At 41.0% G+C, this 25,286-nt stretch overlaps 2 protein-coding genes across 4 annotated transcripts in view; both read right to left on the reverse strand.

Moving 5' to 3' along the window:
- Positions 1 to 4,837, reverse strand: part of FSD1L (fibronectin type III and SPRY domain containing 1 like) — a 64,798-nt gene extending 59,961 nt beyond the window's left edge. For all 3 annotated transcript variants that reach the window (XM_068552435.1, XM_068552434.1, XM_068552433.1), the window contains exon 1: positions 4,670 to 4,837. In XM_068552435.1, coding sequence (XP_068408536.1) covers positions 4,670 to 4,684 — 15 coding nt within the window. In that variant the 5' untranslated portion in view covers positions 4,685 to 4,837. The remainder of the gene's footprint in view (positions 1 to 4,669) is intronic.
- Positions 4,838 to 11,981: 7,144 nt separating this feature from the next.
- The window catches only part of SLC44A1 (solute carrier family 44 member 1), a 214,737-nt gene continuing 201,432 nt past the window's right edge, over positions 11,982 to 25,286 (reverse strand). Inside the window, exon 16 of the mRNA XM_068552739.1 lies at positions 11,982 to 12,266. Within this exon, the coding sequence (XP_068408840.1) occupies positions 12,252 to 12,266 (15 nt within the window). The 3' untranslated portion in view covers positions 11,982 to 12,251. The remainder of the gene's footprint in view (positions 12,267 to 25,286) is intronic.

Consider the following 25,286-nt stretch of genomic DNA (forward strand, 5'->3'; position numbering starts at 1 on the left):
TGGCAGTGCTAACACTATTATAAATTAGTTCAAAATATAATTAGCTATCATCAACAAATATCAATAACTGAGACCAGATTCATCAGAACCTTGTGGCTGGGAAGAAGTGCCAACTGAGGATATAAAACATACAAAAAGAAAGCTGTAGAAAAAATCCACTAACTTCAAAGTATTGTCCACCCTACACTGGAGTGGAATATCTATCACTACGGCATTCAATATGTGTTTGCTGCATGAATAATCCTGCTTACGTTCAGCCAGGCATTGCAAAGAACCATTGTCTTTAAAAAAATTTTTTAAAGTTAGGTCTGTTTCACTATATTTCTAGTCTTTTTAAACTGTCAAGTTCAATAAAAATGAAGGTGTCTGTATTTAAACACAGTGATACGAGTATGTCAGCATGGTCCTTTGAAGAGGGTACTTCGTACCTTGTACATCCCAGATTACTCTGATCCACTCCACGGGAATGACTGCAGTTGTGCTTGGCTGGGGTGTATAAAACCCCAGTTATACTTTCCTGTTCACACCTCTATTTTAGAAAGCAAAGACCTTCCCTCAAAAAAGAAAGAGAGCTGGAGAGAAGGGAGATACATATACTACAGAAAAATGATTTGTAGCAGCAATGGAGACCAAATTCCAGAGTTTTATCTAAATCATGTTCTATACTTTCTAATAACGATTTTTACTAGACTAAACTAGTTTCTTAACAAACAAACAAACAAACAAAAAACTACTTTATAGGGGTTTATATCTTAAGTTTTATCTTAAGATATAAGATATACCTTAAGATAAAGATATATCTTAAGATATATCTTAAGTTAAGATATATCTTAAGTTTATATCTTAAGTTAATATCTTAAGTTTTAATAACATTAATCATACCACCATTTAAAGGCAAAGGAGCAAGCCAAGAAGGGTGGTAATGAAAAAAGCTTGAGCTGTGAAGAAAGACCTGGTATGAATCCAGACTACCACTTGCTAGCTGTGTGACTCTGAACAAGTTATTTAACCTCTCTCAGTTCCATCTGCCATATCTTTACAATAGGAATAACAGCTGTTGTGAGAATTTAAAGCAGTCTAATACAATACTGGATACAGAACAATACTCAAATTTCATTCCTCTTTCCTTTCCTCAGAACTGAGAAAAAGGCGTAATTTTGGAACATGAGAGACGGTTGGTTATCTGGATATGGTGGAGGTCTCCGAACTGTTAGGGTACAACAAGAAGGCAAAGGGTAGCAAATACCAGGGCAGAGGAAGAAACTGGGATGAGGAAGCCAAGTCTAGACATGCTACTGGTTGCAGGTTGTGTTGTGCTTTAAAACTCTCCCTACTCAGTTCAATCTCCTCAGTCTAGGTTTGTCCAGTCTTGCACATCAAGCCTTGCCTGACTGTCACTATTCCTTTCCAAGCAGAAAGTAGAATATGCGGGGAAAAGTGAGGAAAAGCAAACAACTGACAATGTATGCTCTTGATGACATCTTTCCTCTGGGATCCCTTCCCCTTTCCTCTCCACCTTTATTATTCCTACAGCACAAACCCTTCCTAGAAACAGCAACCCCTATGAATATGAATGATCTCCTGCACAAGAATTTAACTGAAACTATCAAATTCTAAGCACCAAGATTCTAGAAAGGTGCAAATGTCTTATTTGTTTCAATGGTTTCTTTGAACATACACATTTTATCAGGTAAAGAAACCATTGGGATTTTATCTTGAAACCACTTAAGGACATAATCAAAAGGTTTGAGTATCAAATAAAGCCACCTATCCATAACACATCCTGTTCACAAGTGTCCCAGAAAGTCGATATGGACAAAATCCCTCTGTTTATTTCCAGAAGATAATACTGTGGTTTTCTGTATCCAACAGTACACCTTACATACCCAAGGTAATTATGTTTTCTTCCTCTACTCAAACAGAGCATCTGTTGCTAACACAAGTCCAAGTTGTTTTCACAGACAAAAAAGCGGCTGGTCAAGCTAATCCATTTGCTGACTAGCCACCATCAAGCTTCTGTAAGACTGTCCAGTTAACTTAACCTCTATTGTCAGATTGCATGAGTCAGAACTTCCAATCCTCTTTCAATTAGGATTTAACAACTCTTCTTTGGCACCATCATTTGAAACACTTATTACAGACATAAACGCAGAAAACATGCTTTAAACTTAAGGACAAAGGTAAGAAATGGCTAGACTGGATTAGAAAAACGGTTATACAAATTATCAACAAAGGGATAAAGTTATTTTGAAGTTGAGATTATGAGATTACTAATAGCTAACGGATAGTACTTATGTGTGCTAGGCACCAAGTGATTTTTAAAAATTAACACGATCTTCATAACCCTTTGAGGTAAGGAGACTTTAAAGATGAGGAAATGGAGACAGCAAATTGCCCAACCTCATTCAGTTCATAAATAGTAGGACTGGAGACGACTCTGAAGCCATCCTCTTAATAATTTAAAGCCCAAATCCCAAATACCTTACAAATGGGTATATGTTCAAGCCACTCTCACCCTCTGCCACTTGCAGTAACTATGTTTCCTTATGCTGACTAAGGTATCATCCCTGCTATTATTTTCGTTGTAACATTCTATAATAGAAAAGAAAAATCATGCCAGGGGTGTACTACTACTGTCTTATTTCAAGAGAAATACATAACCAGCTCAGTTCATTATTAGTTGAGGTATATAATTGATTCTGCAGTAATTCATGAGAAAAGAATGCTCAAATTCAGAGCACTGAATTGGTTATAAGCATCAACACATGATGCTTATTTTAAGCTATAAAGCAAAGCGTTTTTTATTAGAAATATTATTTGAGACCATCAATGAAGTTCAACGTATTTTCTAATATTGAGAAGTTGATTCTCTAAGTTATCTAAGATACATTAGTACCGGTAAGAAAGAACAGCTCATTCTTCGCGACCTCTGGTAAAACTGTACACGGTGTGTGTAGGTACTCAAATACAAGATTTGGAATGAAATCAAGTCCAGGTCTTAGCCTTAGCCTTATGTATGGCTAGTGGTATGACCTTGCAGGACTCACTCCAACTCCTGAGTCCTCATTAAAATGAGAGACAATTCATGCCCTGGCAAAATAAGATGATCCACATTAAAATACTTTTTAAAATTATAGTTTACAGCACACAGAGTATTTTAGTACTCATTCTTTGCAAACTTTAAGGCACTGTACTTTAAAGTACATAATTCATACTTAATTATATTACCTGCTTTTTACAGTAACTCTATACAATATTCTTATTTCCACTGTATATATGAGGAAATCGATTAATCCTAGTTACGTGATTTGCTCCATATCACAGAGCTACATATAGCAGCATGGAACCCAAGTCTCTGGACTCCAAGTCTTTGCCCTTCCATTTGCTCTGAACTGACGGCCACTCAGATACCACATGACTTTTATTTAAAAAGTTAAATAAGCTTTGAAATGTTTTACAAATTCAAAACACACGAAGTGTAATGTTTTAAAAATGTCTTACTAATAGTCATGCAAATAAAAAACCTGAATATACCTGAGTTTCCAGATGCACACATACAACGAAATCATATGACTTGTGTTAAATACTGTAATAGTTAACGCTAAACACATCACTACACTATTCTCTCGTGCCCCCAGTGCTCCTCGAGGAAGTGAATCCAGGCAAAATTATAGAAAACAATGTTCTAACGTTTTTTCCAGTGCTTTCTATCTAATAATAGAAAAGAATGGCCTCTTGGACATGCCCTTGTTTTTCCCTGCTACATTATTAGTAACACTGTGTTCCTTCCTATACTGCACTATATTTCGATTACTATAATCTAACAAAGAGAGCACGGTGGTTGATTTTTATACAGGGATTATAACTAAATATTAATAACACTTCTAATTGTATTCAGAACGTTGGCTATGTTCTCTAAATTTTTTTTTTTTTTTTTTTTTGGTTAATATAAACGGCTAGTTCTGTATACCCTTTCTTGAACTTGTTCAGAAAGTACAAAACATGCCAAAACAACCATTAAGGTAACTGACCAGCAACACTGAACTGGTCGGAGGGTGGGACCGCTGCTCTGACAACTGTCAGTCTTTTCTCTCAATTCAACCAACACTAAACACCAAGACGTTCTAGTGAACTAGTCCCGAGGAGGGCTGGGCGGTGGACAAGGCTGGGGCGAGGGGCGGTACTAAGGAGATCGGGTTCCCGACCTAAAGAGGCACAGATTTTGCCAAGATAGGAGAAGACTGGGTCGAGGAGAGGGGTCAGCTTCGGCGTCAGCCGGTAGACCCCCATGTGCCTTGGCTTCCTCTTCTGCTAAGGATGGATAAACCCTCACTAGCACGCCGGGAGGCTGCGAGAATCAAAGGGGGCCCAGACCGTTGCAAAAAATGATGAAAAACTGGGGGCGGCTCCCGCTATCCCCTCAGGAGCCAGGGCCCAGGACCCAGGACCAAGTACAGGACAGAAGCTATCCAGGATCACGGGGCGCGGTCCCCGCAGCCCGGCGGGCGCCGCTTTGCTCCTGGGAAAGAGCAAAGCGGCCTGGCGGCCTCGCCCTCCGCGGCCATAGCCCAGCCCCAGGCTGGCCTGGCCAGCCCTGCTCGCCCACCGCCCACCCGGCCGGGGCGCTCCGCCCAGCCTCGGCGGCCCAGCGCCCCCCGCCCGCGCTTACTTTCTGGGAGTCCATGGCCAGGGGCTGTGTCCGCTAGACCCAAAACCGCGTCGAAGAACCTTGCGAGGAGACGGAGGGAGGTCGGACACGCCGACACGGCTACCCGCGGCAGCTACTCTCCTGGGCCACCGCCGCCTCGGCCTCAGCCTCACACCGCACCGGCGCCGCCCGGCCGCGCCCCGTCCGCGCCCAGCCCCGCGCGCGCCGCAGTCGCGCCGCCGTTGCCAGGGTGAAAGGGCGGCCCGCGGAAGGGAGGGGGCGAGGAGCGCCTTGCGCACGCGCCCTGCTGCGAGAGGAGATGGGGAGGGGTGGAAGGGGGGTGCTGGTTATCCAGTGCAGCGACGGAGCGTCAGAGAGAGAGGAGTGCTCGCCCCTCGGTCCCGCCGGTCGTTTGAAGAAGCCTCGCCCTCCTTCCCACATCCTTTTTCCTCCAGAGCGCGCGATTGCTGCAGGCTTTGGAATGGACCACTGGGCATCCAGCAGCCGGGTCCGTGGGAGGGCAGCGGAAGGAAAGCTCTGGCCCTGGAGATAGATCAGCCCCTTCTGCATCCTGCAAACATCTGAAGCACCTCCTTATGCTAGCCTTGGAGAAGCAGCCAGGCTAAGACAGGCCCAGCGGTCCAGTGAGAAGGAAATGGCTGGGAGGGGGATGTAGTGGAAACATGGGGAAAGCCTGTAGGAACGTGACAGAAACTTGGGTAGACTGTGGAGCCTGGTAGACCTTTCCCAAAGAGCCCCCTGGAAACCTTGCTCGCTGTGACTTTGAGCAACTACTCTCCCAGAGCCTGTTTCATCTTTGGTAAAATAAGAAAAAATTCTGACTTCGCAGAGCATTATGAAGATTAAATAACGTATTGGAAGTGCCCAGTACATAGTTAATGCTCAGTAATTATAGTTATTGGTGGGAAGCTAGAACCTGCTCAGTCTGGACTGAGGAGACAATAGAGACGAGAAAGCTTGGGAAGGCACGATTCAAAATGTTCTTCCCCAAGTGGACAGGCCTCATCTTCCATTTCGATGACTGAAGAGGTTCAGAAAAGTTCAACTGGGCAATCATTTATGGTGAATGAACAAAAGGGAAAAATATATTGAGTACCTATTAGGTACCAATTCCACGGACTGAGAATCAGCAGTGACAAGGCATTTTATATACATACATATATATATATAAAATGTAAGGAGTTTAGACGTTTTACAGAGAAAAATTACATGGGATAAATGGACTCAGAGAATTGTGTGGGCTCCATGTTCGGTAGGAGAGTCAGGGAAGGCCTCTCTCGGGTCACTCCTGAGAGTGAGAGAATAACTATACAAACATTTGGAGAAGAGCATTCTAGATAGAAGAAACAGCAAATACAAAGGTCCTGAGAGGGCACGGTCTCTATGTTTAAGAAACAGCATTTATCCTACAAGGCTGTGATTATCTCTGTAGATGGATCTCCCCGACTATACTTGTGGGTCGAAATTTCTTTTACCCATATCTGTATCGCCAGCACAGGGCCTGCCATCTAGTATGCATTCAATAAATCCTCTTTTAAATGGCCAGACATGTACAAGAAACGGGATGAAGGGAACAAGGAAAAACTAGTTCAGGCTAGGTGGGTTGTTTTTGAAGACCAGGGTCCAGGGCCTATGTGCACAATTTTGCTCCTGCATCTGAAAGTAGTGGCATGCAGCCTTGCAGAGAGATGCTCCTTTTCTTCGTGTCAAGGGAAAGGAGCCTCCTCTCCAAGCTGCCCCAGTTCCATGAGGAGAGATGAGACCAGCCGGGCACCCAGCGACTAGCCTGCCGCTGCAGCCACGCAGGCCATTCTCCACAATGCACGCGCACTGCAGCTGAGTCAGTTTCCCATGAGGGAGAAATGCAGCCTAGGGACTGGAGAACATCAGAAGTCAAACCACCCTACTGTGAGCTCCCCAGCCCTGCACCTGCCTGCCACTGTGTGACCCAGTGAAGAAGAAACAGCATTTAGCACTGTCCCCAGTTCTCTTGCTGCAAGGACTTTACCTCACTACTGTCAGAGGGTAACTCCTGGGCACTCTGTGACTGATGGGCTTAACCCCCAAAGGAGGCGCAGAAAGAAGCTTTGGAGACAGTGAGTCACAGCTGAAATGCGATCTCCAGATTCTGTCCCAGGCCACATCCCAGGAGCTCACTCCTGGCCCCTTGCCTCCCCGCTCCCCTAGTTCTTTCCCTGCAGCCCAGCCAAGAGCCTGCAGCTTTTGACAAGAGTGCTACCCCATTTGACTTCTGCTCTCGCCAGATCTCTGTCTCCTTTGGCCAGTCTGGCTCCCTGCCCAGCTTCCCGGGCCTTCTGGTTTCCCTCATTCTCATCTGTAAACAGCTAGTTTCTTCTAGCTGTGACTTCTGTCTTCCCCAACCCATACAGCAGGCATTCACCTAGCTGGGCACTAAGTCTGCTCCCCGACCCACTCCCGCTGCTTCTGGCCTGTGGGCAAGTCCTCTGCCTCTTCACAGCCAAGTCAGTTTAGAAATTTTCAAAAGTAGCTTTTCTAATAAACCAAAGCCCTTGTTCTCAAATGTAATCCCCAGACCAGCTGAATCAGCAGCACCTGCTAACTTGTTAGTAGTACAAATTCTCAGGCTTCATCCCCAGACCTACTAAATCAGAATCTCCGGGGGGTGGGAGGGGGGTACAGTAATCAATGTTTTAACAAGTCCTCCAGGTGATTCTGATGCACACTAAAGTTTGATCGCCATTGAACTGAGAGAAAGCAAATTGTTTAGAAAAAAAAAAAAAAAAGGAAAAAGGGAACTACAGAAGCACAAAAACAGATGACTTTTCAACACAGGTTTCTGATTCTGAGATAGCATATCTGGTCATAGATATTTATTTGAATGAGGTTCCTCGGCCTTCAGGACAGCCTTTCTGACAAAATCCCAATTTAGGATAGCCTCAGTCTTGGCACTGCTGATTTAAAGAGTCTGGCAAAATTGTCTCTTCCAGAACCAGGTTTCCTGTTCTCTCTTGCCAGGCATCACCTGCAGCCCTGAGTTCCCTCGTAAGTTCTGGGATTCCCCCATCTCTTGGGAGAGAAAATTTCTTCCCTTAAGTTTCTTGCCAACAGTCTTTCCCTTTGGGAGTCAGTGTAGGGCCATCGCCCTGGAGTCAGCCATCCGAATTTTAATCCTGCCACTGCTGGTTACCAGCTGTGTAGCCTTCAGTGAGTCATTTAACCTCAATAAGCCTCAATTTCCTTATCTGTAACATAGCGATCATAGTGGTAGTCATTCCCAGTTAGGGTTGTTGTGAGGATTAAAGGAGATTATGTATGCAAAACGCCTGATTTAGACACATTTAACAAATGGTAGCTGCTACTGTTATTACTGCCTTGTACATCATATCCTTCTGTGCCACCATGGCATGGCTTTCTGCTTCTTGATCTCTGGGGTCTTAGAAGTCCTATTCTCACCCCTGACCAGTTTTCACTGTCATACCTGGCTTTTCTGAAGCATAATCACTGGCCAGATGCTGCTCTTTGTTGAAGCCAAATCTTCACCCATGGCTCCCTGTTAATATCTGGCCTGAGTCTTGACATACACCACATAGCCTCGGAAAACCCTGAGCTTCTCTAAGCCTCAGTTTCTTCAGCTGTGCAATGGGCATCATAACAGTACCACCTGTAAGGGTGGTTGAGTGGATTAAATGAGAGAATTCATATTAAACGTTAAGCACAGTGTCTGGCATGTGATAAGCATTCAAAAAACATTATCTATTATCATCTCTTCCCAACCACAGAAATCTAATTCACTCTTTTTTTTCCTGCCCCCTTCTGACCAAAATTAAATTCACCCAAAATCCCTGGAACCCCTTGGAACTTGGAGTACTAATTTCTGATCCTAGAAGCTCTCATAGGAGGGAAGGGATGGTTCTGGTCTGACGTGAGCTTGTGCTCTGTGGGGTGGTCTAGCTCCATACTTGGAGAGCTCTAAGCAAAGCGGGAAGCAGTCAGTGGACACAGATCTGACAAAGGGCCTGGAAACCATGTGAGAAGAGACACAATTAAAGCACCTGTGAGTATTTAGACTGGAGAGGAAAAACTCAGGGAGGACACAGTCATTTAGACTTCGAATCTCTCTAGGGCTGTTGTGGGGAGGAGGAATCTGGCTTGTCCTCTAGCCTCCCACAGATAGAATTAGACCCAATTTGGTGGAAGCTACAGGAAGATAGATTTCCACTCAACAAAAAGTCCAATTTTCTAAGAGAACCATACCGAACTGGAATGGATTTTTGTTTGGTTGGAAGGTCCCCATCAGTGGAGGTGTCCAAACAGAGGGCTGGGCCTTTCCTTGTCAGAGCTGTCCTGGGGCGGGGGGGGGGATCAGGCACTGGAAAATAACTGGCAGAGATAACCTTTAACATCTTTCCGAACCCTGAGGTTCTTTCATTCTTCAAACTAGAGGCCAGTTACTATGCATTCCCTTTCTGACTCAGCTTTGCAATTGTACTCACCTTTGGAATGCACCCTGAATCTCTTCTCCCCACCCTCACTCTCATAAGATCCATCACAAGAGGTCCCACTCTTTCCTGGGAGAGAGCATGAGAGGGGCAGTTAACTAAACTGTAGCCGTTATGATGTTACTAGGTCACAAGCCCTTCTCCATGAATGATGGCCTGCTTTATGCTAGGCCCCTGGGACACTGAGATAAGTGAGATCTGGAAGACACAGGTGTTTCCATCACATCCTACCTTGGCTCTGGAAATGCCCCTGGATCCATCATGTTCAGAGAATGACCGAGGACACAGCAAATTTATCTGCCTCTTGAGCTCCTCTGTGTGAAAGGATGCTGGCCCCCAGCCAGGTCTCTCCAACACAGCAGAGCAGACTCACTGTTGCTAGTAAGAACATTGCTCAGCAGCCCCTCTCCCTCTGCATATGCTCTGAAGATGGTATGGGCCCGATTGAGACTGCATGATTGAGACTAGGGAGAGAGAGGGCCGTTGTGAGTTGACGGCACTTCTATTTCACTGGCTAAGCTCCAGGACTCTGACACCAGACTGTGTGAATTCAAATGCCAAATCTCCCACTTATCAGTGGTGTGGCCTTGGGTGATTTCTTAACCTCTCTGTACCTCAATATTCTTATTTGTACAATGAGAGTATTAACAGGACCCACTTGAAAGGGTTGTTGGGAAGATAAATGACAATGTATATACAGTGTTTACGATAATGCCTGACATATGGAAAGTACATAGTATATGTCCGCTATCTATTATTCTTTTCTAAAATAAACCATTCTTGAGTACAGCACCAGGAAATAATGGTTTCTGAGCCCTTTGATACTGCAGTGCCATTGCAGTCAAGTTCAGATGGTACCATGTCAGCACCTTCTAGGGAAGTGAGTCTCTTGAAATCTGTCCCTCATCCTAAAGGTAAATCTGAACTCTCTCCTAGCAATCAGAGATTGAAGAGGGAAGGTGACAGGACTTAAGCAGACGGGAAAGGACAATAGGATCCTTCCCAAGCCAAGAAAACAGCCTGAGCAAAGGTGAACAAGAAGGAGAAGAATAACTAGAGGGAATGGAGATAGGAGTTGAAACAAATGAAAACAGCAACCTTTAATGCCCAAATACCCGGGCAGTATTAGGAAAATTCTAGAACATATAGGAGATGAAATATTCTCAGCCATGAAAAATTATCTTTATGAAAAATACACAGCAACGTGGGAGAGAGCTTATGATAATACAATTTAAAAACAAAACAAAAACCTTAGCTGGAATAGTTTTTTTTCTAAACACAATTGGATAATGCCTTCTGTAGAAAAGTAACTGAAACATTTGTAAACTTCTCTTCTGTTTATAACTTTTTGTTTTTGTTGCGCTGCTAGGCATGTGGGATCCTAGTTCCCCCACCAGGGATCGAACCTGAGTCCCCAGCAGTGGAAACACGGAGTCTTAACCACTGGACCGCCAGGGAAGTCCCTGTTGATATAACTTTTAGCTTAGGTGAAGTATCAATACATCATGTATGAGAAAGCTCAGCCTGGTTTCCTATTATCACCTACAACTGTTATATGTTTACTTTTCTGCTTACATAAAAGTGAATCAAAGACAAGTACATTGGCTTTGAAATATAAACCCAAACTTGGCGTGACTTCCTCATGATTAAAAAAAAGAATAAAAGGGGTGGAGAGAGAGATTCATAGGGGTCAGATTGTTATGGTCTCTAAATTCCCAGCTGGGGTGTTGGAATTTGAGCATTTTGTAAGTGGGAAGCCACTTACAAGTTTATGAGCGGAGTTATTTTCGGAAACTTGATTTGGCTGGGGAAATCGGAAGGACATGAGTGGGATGAGTCTTGGGGGAGGAGCTGAGTGGGGACCCAGAAGCCCAGGCCTCCCCCTTCTCCTCCCTGTCCCTTAACCTCCCCTGGTTGGATCCCTACAGCCCCACCCTCATGCCCCACTCCACCACCAGTGATGGCCTTAGCAGTACGAATCTTTAAGTCGGTTTTTCAGTCAAATGAAAAAAATAATTAATTGGCCTTAATAAAAACTATTGGCTCTCTTCCTAAGTCATCTAAAACAGGTGTCAGCAAACCTTTTCTAGAAAGGCCCAGAGAATCAATATTTTAGGCTTTGAGAGCCACATGGCCTCTGTCATAACTATGCAACTCTGCCATTTTGGAGAGGAAGCAGCCTTAGGCAGTACATAAAGGACTGGGTGTGGCTGTGTTCCCCTAAAACTTAACTTACAAAAAGAGGTTGGGGGCGGATTTGACTCACAGGCCACAGTTTATCAACTTCTGATCTAAAAGAGCATTGTGTTATTTTTCTTAGAGAATAATTCTGTGATTTTTCAGTGCCTCTAAAGCTCCCTGACCCTCCCTTTCAGACATTTCCCATCACATACGCTGCCATCCCCACCTCTATTTATGAGAGGAATGCCAGTGATGATATGGTGGGCTAGTGATCTCTGGAGCAGTGATAGGCAAAGCAGCGTGTTAAAGTGGAGGGGCTTTGGATTTCATCTCAATTTGAGCCCTGACTCTACCAACTGTGTGACCTTATACACAGCGCACAACCTCTCTGAGCCTCCATTTGCTCGTCGGCAAAATGGAGATAATAGGTTCAACCTCACAGGGTTTTTGTGAGGATTAAATGTTTGTAAAGCACCCAGCCTAACAATTGACATGGAACTGGCACTCAATAAATAGTTACTAACCCACACTGGCTCTATAAATAGCTGTCAAACAGGACAGACCCAGCCTGCATGAAGAGAGAATTCCATTGTGGATCCAGCCTTCAGGTCAGTACTGGCGCTGGAGTGAGAGGCAGTGGGATCATTAAACACATGCAAGGCTAGAAAAGAAGGCAACACTAAATTTGAAGAGGCTGCTGCAAGACACATTTGTATCAAATGCTTCTGATGAATCATTTATTAGGCAGCCCCACTGTACCAAATCCTCTTGGTGGGTTGGTGGTTGGGAACATGGTCCCAGGCTTCCATTGAAGTAATAAGATCCTGCTCTCCATCCACAGACTCTCAACAGCTGGTGAGCGGGAGAACCTCGTGTAAACAGCTTCCTCTGAGTTCATTCCTCCGGGCTCATGGGACCAGTCACCTTCCCCTCAACTGAAAAATAAACACATCAAGAAAATGAATGCATCGCTCCTAGGGGAACATGACACAATGAGAAGCAATCAATAACAAGAAATAGTGTGGGATCATCTTTAGAGAAGACACTGTGAAATGTAAGAAGGCTAAACACACACACACACACACACACACACACACACACATACACACACACACTTAGGTTAACAGACAAGAAAGAGATCTGAGAGCCTGGGTTCAAATTCTGGTTTTGCCCCCTTATCAGCTGCTCATTTCTGGGCAAGTGATTCTACTTCTGTGCCTACATTTCCCCATTATAAAATGAAGATAATCACGGTAAGTTCCTTTAAGGTTTTTGTGAGGATTAAATGCATTACTACGTAGACAGTGCTTAGAACAGTGCCTGACACTTAGTAATGAATACTAGGTTAGTGTTTGCCATTATTTGGTATCAGTATTACTCATTCACAAAGATGTTTTCAGAATAGCTGAACAACTGAGTCAAACACATAATGAATCAAATTCAAAACTAATCTGAAAAATCTGATTCTGTGGTACAGTCAAAGACCCAAACCCAAAATTCAAATAAAACTTTGGATTTTTCACTCCCATGACTCAGCGGTGGGAGAGGTCAGACCAGGATGATGGGTGGTCCCGTAGTTCAATTCAAGGAACAGAATATCCTAATTCTTAGGAAATATACAATGAAGTAGTTAGGACTAAAGGGTCATGCTGTATGCAAATTGTTCTCAAGTAGTTAAAAAATACTAGATGTGCATACATATATATATGTATATATAGAGAGAGAGAGAGAGGGAGAAATGTTTAACAATAGGTGTAACAAGAGTCTATGGTGTTCAGTGTACAATTCTTATTCTTGCAGCTTTTCTGTAAGTTTGAAATCATTTCCAGATAAGTTTTAAAAAACCCATTAGGATGGGTTAAAAATAAAAAGAAGCACTGACTCAAGTTTGACGATCAAGCAAGCACTGGGCCGCTACAGGACAAGCAGAGGGGACAAGGCACAGTCTTGACAAGACACCAGGAGAGCCTGGACCTGGAACAAGGAAAGTGGTTCTGTGACTCAAATACCTAATGGAACCAGGCAAACTAAGATCGTCTGATACAGCCATCTCCGCAGGAGGCTCTGCTTGTCCCCAGGTGCCTAAAACAGGCTGTATGTGGCACTAAGAATAACATTGCTTGAAACCTTTGCCATAAGCTCCATTTTAGGGCTTTAGTCTTAAGATTTTTGTTTCCCATGCCAGTTGTCACCTCTTTGCTGATCCCCCTGCCTCAACTTCTCCCCAACTTCAACCCATTTTGCAAACTGCTCACAGAATAAATCCCTCAACTGTCGCTCTCACTACATCACCTCCTCACTCAGGAAATTACAATGGCTTCCTATTTTCCACAACCCAAATCTAAACCTTGCTGTCTTATCAGTTCCATATTTTCTGATTTTTATGTATTTTGATTTGCAGTTTCAGCTTTGTTCCCTGTCGCTGAAAATAACAGAACCTGGGATTCAACTGATACCCGATAGTGGTTGATGTTTAGTTGCAGTCATGTGGCCTGAGCACTAAGCTTATGCCAAAACTGTGATTTGTTTGAGATTGAGATAATAGTTCTTTCCTCCTATATATTTTTAAATTTAAATAAACTTAAATTTTAGAATAGATTTAGGTTTACAGAAAAGTTGCAAAGATAAAGAGTTTCCATATTCTCCACACACAGTTTCCCCTATTTTTAACATCTTACGTCACTATGGTACATTTGTCACAATGAATGAAGCCACACTGGTACATAGTTATTAACTAAACTCCATACTTTATTCGTATTTCATTAATTTCTCCTAATATCCTTTTCTATTCCATGATTCCATCCAGGAGACCACATTACAGTTAGCTTTCCTCCTATTTTTAAATTGTAGAATATTATTTTAAAGCCAAATGTAAACAAAGTGTATAGTCTAACTGAATAAGATTTTATATGACACTTTGATGCAATATCTTTCCCACTACCCTTGAACACGAAAAAACTCACAGCATCTAACTCATCCCCAGGCATGATTAGAACATTTATCCTGAGTTTTCTCCTTGTGTCAGATCCCTTGGGAACCCAGAACAGCCTTCTCAGATTTCATGTCCAAGACTACATCTAATTAGCTGGTCCAAGAAAGCTTTGCTTCCTATACAATGTAAAGGAATTCTCTACACAGTAACTCACATGGAGATTCCTGAAATCTCTTGTTTGACACAAACACATGGTGGTAAAATGGGCTTTCACTACCACCTGTGGAAAGTACCTCAGAAACATCACCACTGTATTATTCCCGCATGGGCCAGGAATACTAGTGTCCTGTATGGAAAATTGTGGTATCAACTGCCCTTAAACAGGCGGAGACTCTTCTCTCATTCAGTTATAGGGAGTCTACCTACCCCACTCACAGAGCTCATTAGCTCATGGAGCCAATTAACAGACAATGTTTTTTGTTTGTTTTTAAAGGAACTCCTTTATTTATTTATTTATTTATGGCTGTGTTGGGTCTTCGTTTCTGCGCGAGGGCTTTCTCCAGTTGCGGCAAGCGGGGGCCACTCTTCATCGCGGTGCGCAGGCCTCTCACTATCGCCGCCTCTTGTTGCGGAGCACAGGCCCCAGACGCGCAGGCTCAGTAATCGTGGCTCACGGGCCTAGTTGCTCCGCGGCATGTGGGATCTTCCCAGACCAGGGCTCGAACCCGTGTCCCCTGCATTGGCAGGCAGATTCTCAACCATTGCGCCACCAGGGAAGCCCAACAGGCAATGTTTAATCGCTCTTTCTAGCCACCGATTTGACACTGGATCTGCATTCTTTCCAACACCCTCACCTTTCTCTGCATAGCTGGAGTAGAAAGAAAAAGTTCATGATAACATTTAAACAAGTGGCCACGTTTTTCCCATCAGGAGTGGGTAATTTCCCATTCTCTCTCTTAAGGAAGAGAGATAATACCACTTCCTAGAAAAATTTCTTAGATGGAACCTGAATTTAAGTACAATATCCTTTAGCATCCTGCTAAGGGCTAATAGCTATAAAGATTTCAGATAACAAAAATATTTGAAAAGTAACAACAAAGCTTTCCAAATGAAATACTTGGCATAGAATTTTAAATAGGCAACATAGGATTTTTATCACTTTTATTTAAAAAAATTTTTGATGTTTCCCTTGTCTGTTAAAAAAACCCAATATAAAATTAAAGGGAATTTTGAAAAAAGAAAAATTAATTTGTAATTCTGCCATCCTCACATACCTGTTTTCAGGTTTATGACTCCCCTTTTGTCTTTGTCCACAGCATGTGCCCCTTTCACCTTGCATTATTTTAGACACATTCCCTGTGCTTCTGGTATTCATGTAATTTTTCAATGGTTACATAACATTTCATTAAGCAGATGTATAATTATTATTTAAACATTTCCCTAATGTGCTCTATGAGGGCAAAGACTTCTGTATTCATCACCTCTGTACCCTCAGCATTTAAAACAATGCTGGCAAAAAGTAGACACTCAATACATATTTGTTGAATAAAAAGTAAATTCAAATGGTTTCATATTTTTACTCATATATTATTATTATTTTTCAAATTTCATCTTGCCTTCTTTTGACTAGTTAATTTTTCTCACTCTACCTCCATGAAATAAAAAGTTTATTATGATTATTTTCTCTTTTTTATGTAGAAAACATTGAGTGATCAATTTTCTTTGATGATGATTGGTATGATTCCATGTAAATCCCTTGTGTATTTGAAATGTCTTTATTCTACCCTCACATTTATTTCATAGTTTGTATAGATTATAGAGTTCTACAGTGGAAATCATTTTCCCTCTGAATTTTGAAATTGTCTTTTCATTTTCTTGTAGCTCTCAGTGCTCTCTTGAGAAAGCCAATGTTGTTCTGATTCTTTATCCTTTTTCTATGTATAATGTTTCTCCCCTTCCCTTCTCTCTTTCTCTCCCTCTCTCCCGCCCTCTGTTCCTCCTCCAACCTCTTTTCCCTGAATCTTCCTCTTTTAAATAACCAAACTTTTTAATGAATACAATCTTCTCTATTATGTATCTTTTTTTTTTTAAATAAATTTATTTATTTTTGGCTGTGTTGGGTCTTCGTTTCTGTGCAAGGGCTTTCCCTAGTTGCGGCGAGCGGGGGCCACTCTTCATCGTGGTGCGCGGGCCTCTCACTGTCGCGGTCTCTCTTGTTGCAGAGCACAGGCTCCAGACGCGCAGGCTCAGTAGTTGTGGCTCATGGGCCTAGTTGCTCCGCGGCATGTGGGATCTTCCCAGACCAGGGCTCGAACCCGTGTCCCCTGCATTGGCAGGCAGATTCTCAACCACTGTGCCACCAGGGAAGCCCTATTATGTATCTTAATTTAGTAATTTTTTAAAAAGTGTTCTTGCATCTTACAGTCTGTTTCCTCCAAGTCATTTTGTTGTTGTTGTTTTCTCTTTGTTTTGGCCTCTATCTTTCACGGTAGAGACTTGCCTCAGGGGTCTGGTAATTCTTATTTAAGAATGGGGCACTAACTATATTCAATATCTTGTAATAATTTATAATGGAAAAGAATCTGAAAAAGAATATACAATATATATATATATAACTGAATCACCTTGCTGTACACCAGAAACTAACACAACATTGTAAATCAACTATACTTCAATTAAAAAAAAAAAACAAAAGAATGGGGCACTAAAAACTAATTGGAAGCTTTTTATTTGTAGGTAGATTTTGAAATTGAAGAGCTTTACTACAGGATGACCTCGCTGGGCCATTTAGTTGGAGAACTCTGGGCGTCAACATCTTTAGGTATTTTCCCTTGGCCTAGTCAGATTCCCCAGAGAATAATCTTCCAATCTCATGCTTGGTGGGTGAAGGCCTGGTTGCTAGATTTCTGCGAGCTCAGAGGGGGAAGGAGGCCACAGGTCCTCTACTTTCAGTATGTAGACTTCCACTTAACCCCCAAATTTTACTATGGTTCCCTGCTTCGGATGCCACCCTACGTCCTGTTTTACCCTCTTCAGAGATTCCCCCCCTAATTGTCTGCTGGGGATGAAAAGGGGCCTGACTTCACAGAATAGAGGATGGTGTCTGGAAAAATTAATTTTTTTAGCATACCTTTAAAAATTTAATTATAACTTAAATACAATAAAGTGCACAAATCTTACATGACTAATGAATTTTTACACATGTATGTATCCATGTAACACCATCTAGATTGACATATAGACTATTTCCAGCACCCAAGAAGACTCCCTCATGACCCCTTCCAGTCAAAGTACTCCCTAAAGTAACCACTATTCTGATATCTTTTACCATAGATTAGTTTTGCCTGTTCTTAATCTTGATTTAAACATTAAATCACACTGTGCGTATTCTTTTGTGTCTAGCTTTCTGCTCAACATTGTGAGATTTATTCATATTGTTTCAAGTTAGCTGTAGTTCATTATTTTTCGTTTCTGTGTAGTTTGCCATCATATGAATATACCACAATTTATTAATCCATTCAACTGTTGTGGAAACTTGAGGTGTTTCCAGTTTGAGGCTCTTACAAATAATCCTTCCATGAACATCACTGAACTTGTCTTTTGGTGCACATGTGCATGCATTTCTGTCAGGTACATGACCAGGAGTGGGCTTGCCAGATCTTAGGACATATATTTATTTTTAGCTTTAATCATACAGCCAGACAAGTTTCCAGTGTGCTTGTACTGATTTATTTTCCCACAAGCAGTGTATGAGAGTTCCAGTTGCTCCACAACCTAGTCAACACCTTGAATTTTAGCCATTCTGGTGGGTGGGTAGTTGTATCTCATTATGGTTTTAATTTGCATATCCCCAATAACTAAAGATGTTAAGCATCATTTTATATGCTCATTGGACATTGGACTATCCTCTTTTGTGATGTGCCTATTCAAGTCTTTTACCCATTTGGGTTACCTGTCTTTATCTTCTTGATTTGCAGAAGTTCTTTATACATTTTAGGTGAGTCCATTTTTAAGTGCGTTTTGCAAGTATTTTTCCAGTCTGTGGTTTACGTTTTCTCTCTTTTAATGCTGTCTTTTGACAAACAGAAGTTTTTGATTTTTATAATGTCCAATGGAAGGCTCACTTTTAAACAACTTAAAAAGGAATGATTTCATTTAAAAGTCTGGTCCGTCTTTCTGAGTTCACTTTAATGTACTGTAATAAAACTTATGCTGAGCAGAAAACCATCTTTGCTCCAGGGTTCAGGATGATGATTCTTGTTCCAGCTGTCATCAAGATTAAACATTACCAGACACAAACTATATTATGCTACTACAGGCAACAGCAAAGAGGAAGAGAGGGATCAGTCTTTGGTTGTTCTAGCAGACCATACTGCAACAAAGCTTTGATCTCTAAAGACAGACGGACAAAGCTTCCAGGCCCAGGGAATCATTGTCTCTACCCCTTTCTTTATACATCACTTGTTAATAATCTGATATCATTTTGGATGTTTTATGCAATCCTGAATATTCCTGTGCCCCTATCGTCAACAAAGTGGAACAGAAAGACAAGCATTTTATTATATACAAATGATAAGATTTTATTACCCTTAACAAGGAGTGGCCTGAACAGATACTGTAGTTGGCCTACTAGCTAATTATTGACAAAGAGAAGGGCTATAATCAACTGTTCACAAACTAGAGCCACCATTCAACTGTTTTTGACCAGAAAAAGATAATCTCATACAGTCAGTGTACTGTTTTTGGTAACTTTGCAAATAGTTTATGTTGGAGGTAGGCCAGAAATAAAAGGCCTCAAATCAAAGCTGCTTTATCGTGCATGGTACAGAGGAGGGGCTCAATAAATATTTACCAGATGAATTTGAGGAGGCTGAGATGAGTGTATGGAGTTATATTTGCCTAAAATTGACAAGGCTTCAAATTCTTTTATCCACACTATATGGGCTGGAATTTGGGCCTAATTTGTCAATTTGTCTCTAAGCAGACTAGAGTTCCACCTTCTTTTCAGGTGCGTGTCCCTCTTATGACCCTCACGTCTTAGAGGAGATGTCAGTCTCCTACCCACGCCAGGCAACAGGTAAGAAGCATGGGCCAGTGTTCAACTATACTTCAGGTACTTGTTAGAGAACAAAATGTACTCATTTCACTCCAGTATTCATCAAAAACTCAGCAAAGACATAAATTCCAATGGAATAGAACTGCAAGTCCAGCAGTAAACCCATACATCCATAGTCAATTAATTTTGGCCTTGATAAGAATGCCAAGACCATTTCATGGGGAAAGAATCGTCTTTCAACAAAGAGTGACGGGACAACTGGATACCCGCATACAAAAGAAGAAAGTTGAACACATACCCTACACCATGCACAAAATTAACTAAATATAGATGAAAGATCTAAATATATAAGCTAAAACTATAAAATTCTCAGAAGAAAAAGAAAGACTAAATCTTTACAGCCTAGGTAATGGTTTCTTATATATGACAAGAAAAGAAAAAGCAACCAAAGAAAAAATACATAATTGGATTTCATCAAAATTAAACACTTTTATGCTTTAAAGGACACTATAAGAAAGAGAAGAAAACAACTCACAGAGTGGGAGAAAATATTTGCAAATCAGATATCTGATAAGGATCTGGTATCCAGAGTATGGAAAGAAATTTTATGCTCAACAACAAAAAGACAAACTATCCTATTAAAAAATGGGCAAAGCACCTGAATAGACATTTCTCTTAAGAAGATATACAAACGGCCAATAAATATATGAAAAAGTGCTTAAAATCATTAGTCATTAGGAAAATGCAAAGCAAAACCAAAATGAGATACCACTTCACACCCACTAGGATGGCTACAATCAAAAAGATGGAAAATAACACATATTGGCAAAGATGGAGAAATTGGAACCTTCGTACATAGCTGCTGGGAATGTAAAGTGGTGCAGCTGCTGTGTAATATGGTTTGGCAGTTCCTCAAAAAGTTAGACAAAGTTACCACATGACCTAGCAATTCCATTCCAAGGTATATACCTAAGATAATTGAAAACATATATCCACACAAAAACTCGTACACAAATGTTCATAGCAGCATTATTCGTAATAGTTAAAAGGTGAGAACCTAAATATCCATCAACTGACGAATGAATAAACAATATGTGGTATATTATACAATGGAATATTATTCAGTCATAAAAAGGAGTCAAGTACTGGTATATGCTACAACTTGGTTAAACCTCTAAAACATTATGCTAAGTTAAAGGAGCCAGACAAAAGAGTCTACATATTGTATGATTCCATTTACATGAAATATCCAGAACAGGCAAATTCATAGAGAAAAAAAGTAGATTGGTGGTTGCCTGGTGCTGAGTGAGGGAAAGAGGTATTGACTGCTAAAAGGCATGGGGTTTCTTTTTGGGATGAGAAAAATGTTCTGGAGTTAGATCATAGTCATGGTTGCACAGCTTTGTGACTATGCTAAAAGCCATGAATAGTACACTGAAATGGTAAATTTTATGATATGTAAATTATATCTGAATAAAAAAAAGAGAAAAGACCTATGAAAAACTTTAGTAAGAAATTATTTAGCCCCACATGATAAGAACTGTAGTTAAAGCACACAAACACAGACACATAAAGAGACACAAAAGAAGATTTAAACAAAATTGATATAAAATCAAAGTTCTGCATGGGAAGAATTATTTTAAAAATTATTTTCTCCAAATTAATTTATATACCTAATGGTGTTCTAATTAAAATTGCAGAGGCCTTTTTGGCAGATGGTAAACAGTTGATAAGTGATTTTATGCCAAAGGATAAAAAGTATTATACAGAAAAATGAAAGATATTAACCGAGACAGAGAATACGGTGGTGGAGTTAGTTACACTTTTACATATGTAGTTCAAGGAAGGCTTCACTGATGAGGTAACATCTGTACTGAGACATGAAGCAAGTGAGGGCAGGAGACGTGGCAGCAAGTACAAAAGCCCTGAGATATGCCTGCTTATACAAAGAACAGCAAGGGGCCAACGCGTCTGGTGGCTAGAGTGGAGTGAATGAAGAGGAGTTAGCAGGAAATGATTTGAGAGCAGTAATAGATGAGTGTGTGGGTGTGAATCATGTAGGGATTCTGAAATTTATTCACAGTGAGATGACAAGCCATTGGAGAGTTCTGAGCAAAAGAGTTATAGGATCTGACGGATTTTCAAAGCATAACTCTGACTCCTGTGTTGAGAATAGGTAGGGGGATAAGGCTGGAATCAGGAAGACAAGTTAGGAACCTACTGCAATTTTTCAGGCAAGAAGTAAATGGTGGCAGCAGTGGAGGAGGTGAGAAGTGATTGCATTATGAATCTTTATGAAAAAATAGAGTCCGAACTGCTGCTGGACTGGATGTGAGGTATGAGAGAAAAAGGGTGGTCAAGGATCATCGCATGGCTTTCATTCTCAACAAATGGAAGGTCAGTGTTGCTGTTTACTGAGAAGGGAGTTTGGTTTGGGAATGTTAAGTGACACATAGTTATTATAAATCCATGGTGATGGCAGGTAGGCCACTGGAATTGCCTAAAGTGAATCTAAATTTCATCTGGTAGAAAAATGGGCAAGCGTTGCTAAGTAACATTTCAATGTGAAGATTAATGTAGGGAATTGTCCTTACAGATATGAAAGTGCAATCTAAAACTACAATAAATAAAACTGGCACAAGAAATCCAAAAGAGATGGATGAAACTAGACATATACCTTGAAATGGTTCCTAAAAGGCCTCTGTGCATTTGCATATTTAACTGTGATGTTTTCACTATTTGTAATGAAATTTTGGATGAAGATTAATCTCTAACTTTGAGGTATGTACTTTTCCCAGAAACATCTTTATTGTTTTTCCCTCAATATTCATAATTATTGTCAAGAAATTAAATACAGAAAACCCTACCTTCAAATCCCTCAAACCTTCGAGATAATCTAGTTTTATATCCTTCCAGATCTCCCTTCTAAGGCATGAGATGAATTGTGTGCTCTGTGGATGCGTATCACCTGGCTGTGAGTGAGTCAAGCTAATGCCCATTGTGAAGATATTAATGCAGCTTCATTTCATTTTTCAGTCAAATTCCCAGTATCTCATTACAGCTTTCTACACTGTTCAGGACCATCAAGATTTATTGAGGTATGCAATAACTTTACCAATATCATAGTCATAATCATAGTAGCTAATATGTACCGTACTGGAGGTTTTCCAGGTTATATACCTCATGCTAAATGCTCTGCATGCACCATGTAACGTAATCCTCCCTACAATCCCTCTTTCATACATGGGGAAACCAAGGATTCAATGGGCTAAGTAACTTGCTCAAGACCAAAAAAAACCAGCAGAGCCAGGATCTGGACCCAGATGTGCTGATCACATAGTCCATCTATTAGCTACTATACTTCTTGGAATATTAAGGATCTACTACATATGGTAAAATATGTTCACAAATCAATGGGGGAAGGAACAATTACCTAATAAATCGGTGAAAAATTTGTTAAATATTCACCATGTGCCTCACTTCATACTTTATTTAGTCTTTTGTTTTCTTTTCTAGTTTTTTTTACACTTTTTCAAATTTTATTTTTTATACAGCAGGTTCTTATTAGTTATCTATTTTATACATATTAGTGTATATATGTCAATCCCAATCTCCCAATTCATCCCACCACCACCCCCACTTGTCCCCCTTGGAGTCCATACATTTGTTCTCTACATCTGTTTCTCTATTTCTGCCTTGCAAACCGGTTCATCTGTACCATTTTTCTAGATTCCACATATATGCATTAATATACGATATTTGTTTTTCTCTTTCTGACTTACTCCACTCTGTATGACAGTCTCTAGGTCCATCCACATCTCTACATATGACTCAATTTCGTTCCTTTTTATGGCTGAGTAATATTCCATTGTATATATGTACCACTTCTTCTTTATCCATTCGTCTGTCAGTGGACATTTAGGTTGCTTCCATGACCTGACTATTGTAAATAGTGCTGCAATGAACATTGGGGTGCATGTGTCTTTTTGAATTATGGTTTTCTCAGGGTATATGCCCAGGAGTGGGACTGCTGGGTCATATGGTAATTCTATTTTTAGCTTTTTAAGGAACCTCCATACTGTTCTCCATAGTGGCTGTATCAATTACTTTCCCACCAACAGTGCAAGAGGGTTCCCTTTTCTCCATACCTTCTCCAGCATTTGTTGTTTGTAGATTTTCTGGTGATGCCCATTCTAATTGGTGTGAGGTGATACCTCATTGTAGTTTTTTTTTCTTCTTTTTTTAAAAAATTAATTAATTTATTTATTTATTTTTGGCTGTGTTGGGTCTTCATTTCTGTGCAAGGGCTTTCTCCAGTTGCTGTGAACGGGAGCCACTCTTCATCGCGGTGCGTGGGCCTCTCACTGCCGCAGCCTCTCCCGTTGCGGAGCACAGGCTCCAGACGCGCAGGCTCAGTAGTTGTGGCTCACGGGCCTAGCCGCTCCACAGCATGTGGGATCTTCCCGGACCGGGGCACGAACCCGTGTCCCCTGCATTGGCAGGCAGATTCCTAACCACTGCGCCACCAGGGAAGCCCCCCTCATTGTAGTTTTGATTTGCATTTCTCTAATAATTAGTGATGCTGAGCAGCTTTTCATGTGCCTCTTGGCCATCTGTATGTCTTCTTTGGAGAAATGTCTACTTAGGTATTCTGCCCATTTTTTGATTGGGTTGTTTTTTTTTTTTAATATTGAGCTGCATAAGCTGTTTGTATATTTTGGAGATTAATCCTTTGTCCATTGATTTCTTTGCAAATATTTTCTCCCATTCTGAGGGTTGTCTTTTCATCTTGTTTCTAGTTTCCTTTGCTGTGCAAAAGCTTTTAAGTTTCATTAGGGCCCATTTGTTTATTTTTGTTTTTACTTCCATTACTCTAGGAGGTGGGTCAAAAAAGATCTTGCGGCGATTTACGTCAAAGAGTGTTCTTCCTATGTTTTCCTCTAAGAGTTTTACAGTGTCCAGTCTTACATTTAGGTCTTTAATCCATTTTGAGTTTATTTTTGTGTATGGTGTTAGAGAGTGTTCTAGTTTCATTCTTTTACATGGAGCCGTCCAGTTTTCGCAGCATCACTTATTGAAGCGATTGTCTTTTCTCCATTGTATATCCTTGCCTCTTTTGGCATAGATTAGTTGACCATAGGTGCATGGGTTTATCTCTGGGCTTTCTATCCTGTTCCATTGACCTATATTTCTATTTTTGTGCCAGTACCATATTGTCTTGATTACTGTAGCTTTAGACTATAGTCTGAAGTCAGGGAGTCTGATTCCTCCAGCTCCATTTATTTCTCTCAATATTGCTTTGGCTATTCAGGGTCTTTTGTGTCTCCATACGAATTTTAAGATTTTTTTGTTCTAGTTCTGTAAAAAATGCCATTGGTAATTTGATAGGGATTGCATTGAATCTGTTGATTGCTTTGGGTAGTATAGTCATTTTCACAATATTGATTCTTCCAATCCAAGAACATGGTATATCTCTCCATCTGTTTGTGTCATCTTTGATTTCTTTCATCAGTGTCTGATAGTTTTCTCAGTACAGGTCTTTTACCTCCTTAGGTAGGTTTATTCCTAGATATTTTATTCTTTTTTGTTACAGTGGTGAATAGGACTGTTTCCTTAATTTCTCTTTCTGATCTTTCGTTGTTAGTGTATAGGAATGCAAGAGATTCCTGTGCATTAATTTTGTAACCTGCAACTTTACCAAATTCATTGATTAGCTCTAGTAGTTTTCTTGTGGCATCTTTAGGATTCTCTATGTATAGTATCATGTCATCTGCAAACAGTGACAGCTTTACTTCTTCTTTTCCAATTTGTATTCCTTTTATTTCTTTTTCTTCTTTGATTGCCGTGGCTCGGACTTCCAAAACTGTGTTGAATAATAGTGGCGAGAGTGGACATCCTTGTCTTGTTCCTGATCTTAGAGGGAATGCTTTCAGTTTTTCACCACTGAGAATGATTGCTGTGGGTTTG

Source organism: Eschrichtius robustus, chromosome 10 (assembly GCF_028021215.1).
Source record: "Eschrichtius robustus isolate mEscRob2 chromosome 10, mEscRob2.pri, whole genome shotgun sequence".
NCBI lineage: Eukaryota > Metazoa > Chordata > Mammalia > Artiodactyla > Eschrichtiidae > Eschrichtius > Eschrichtius robustus.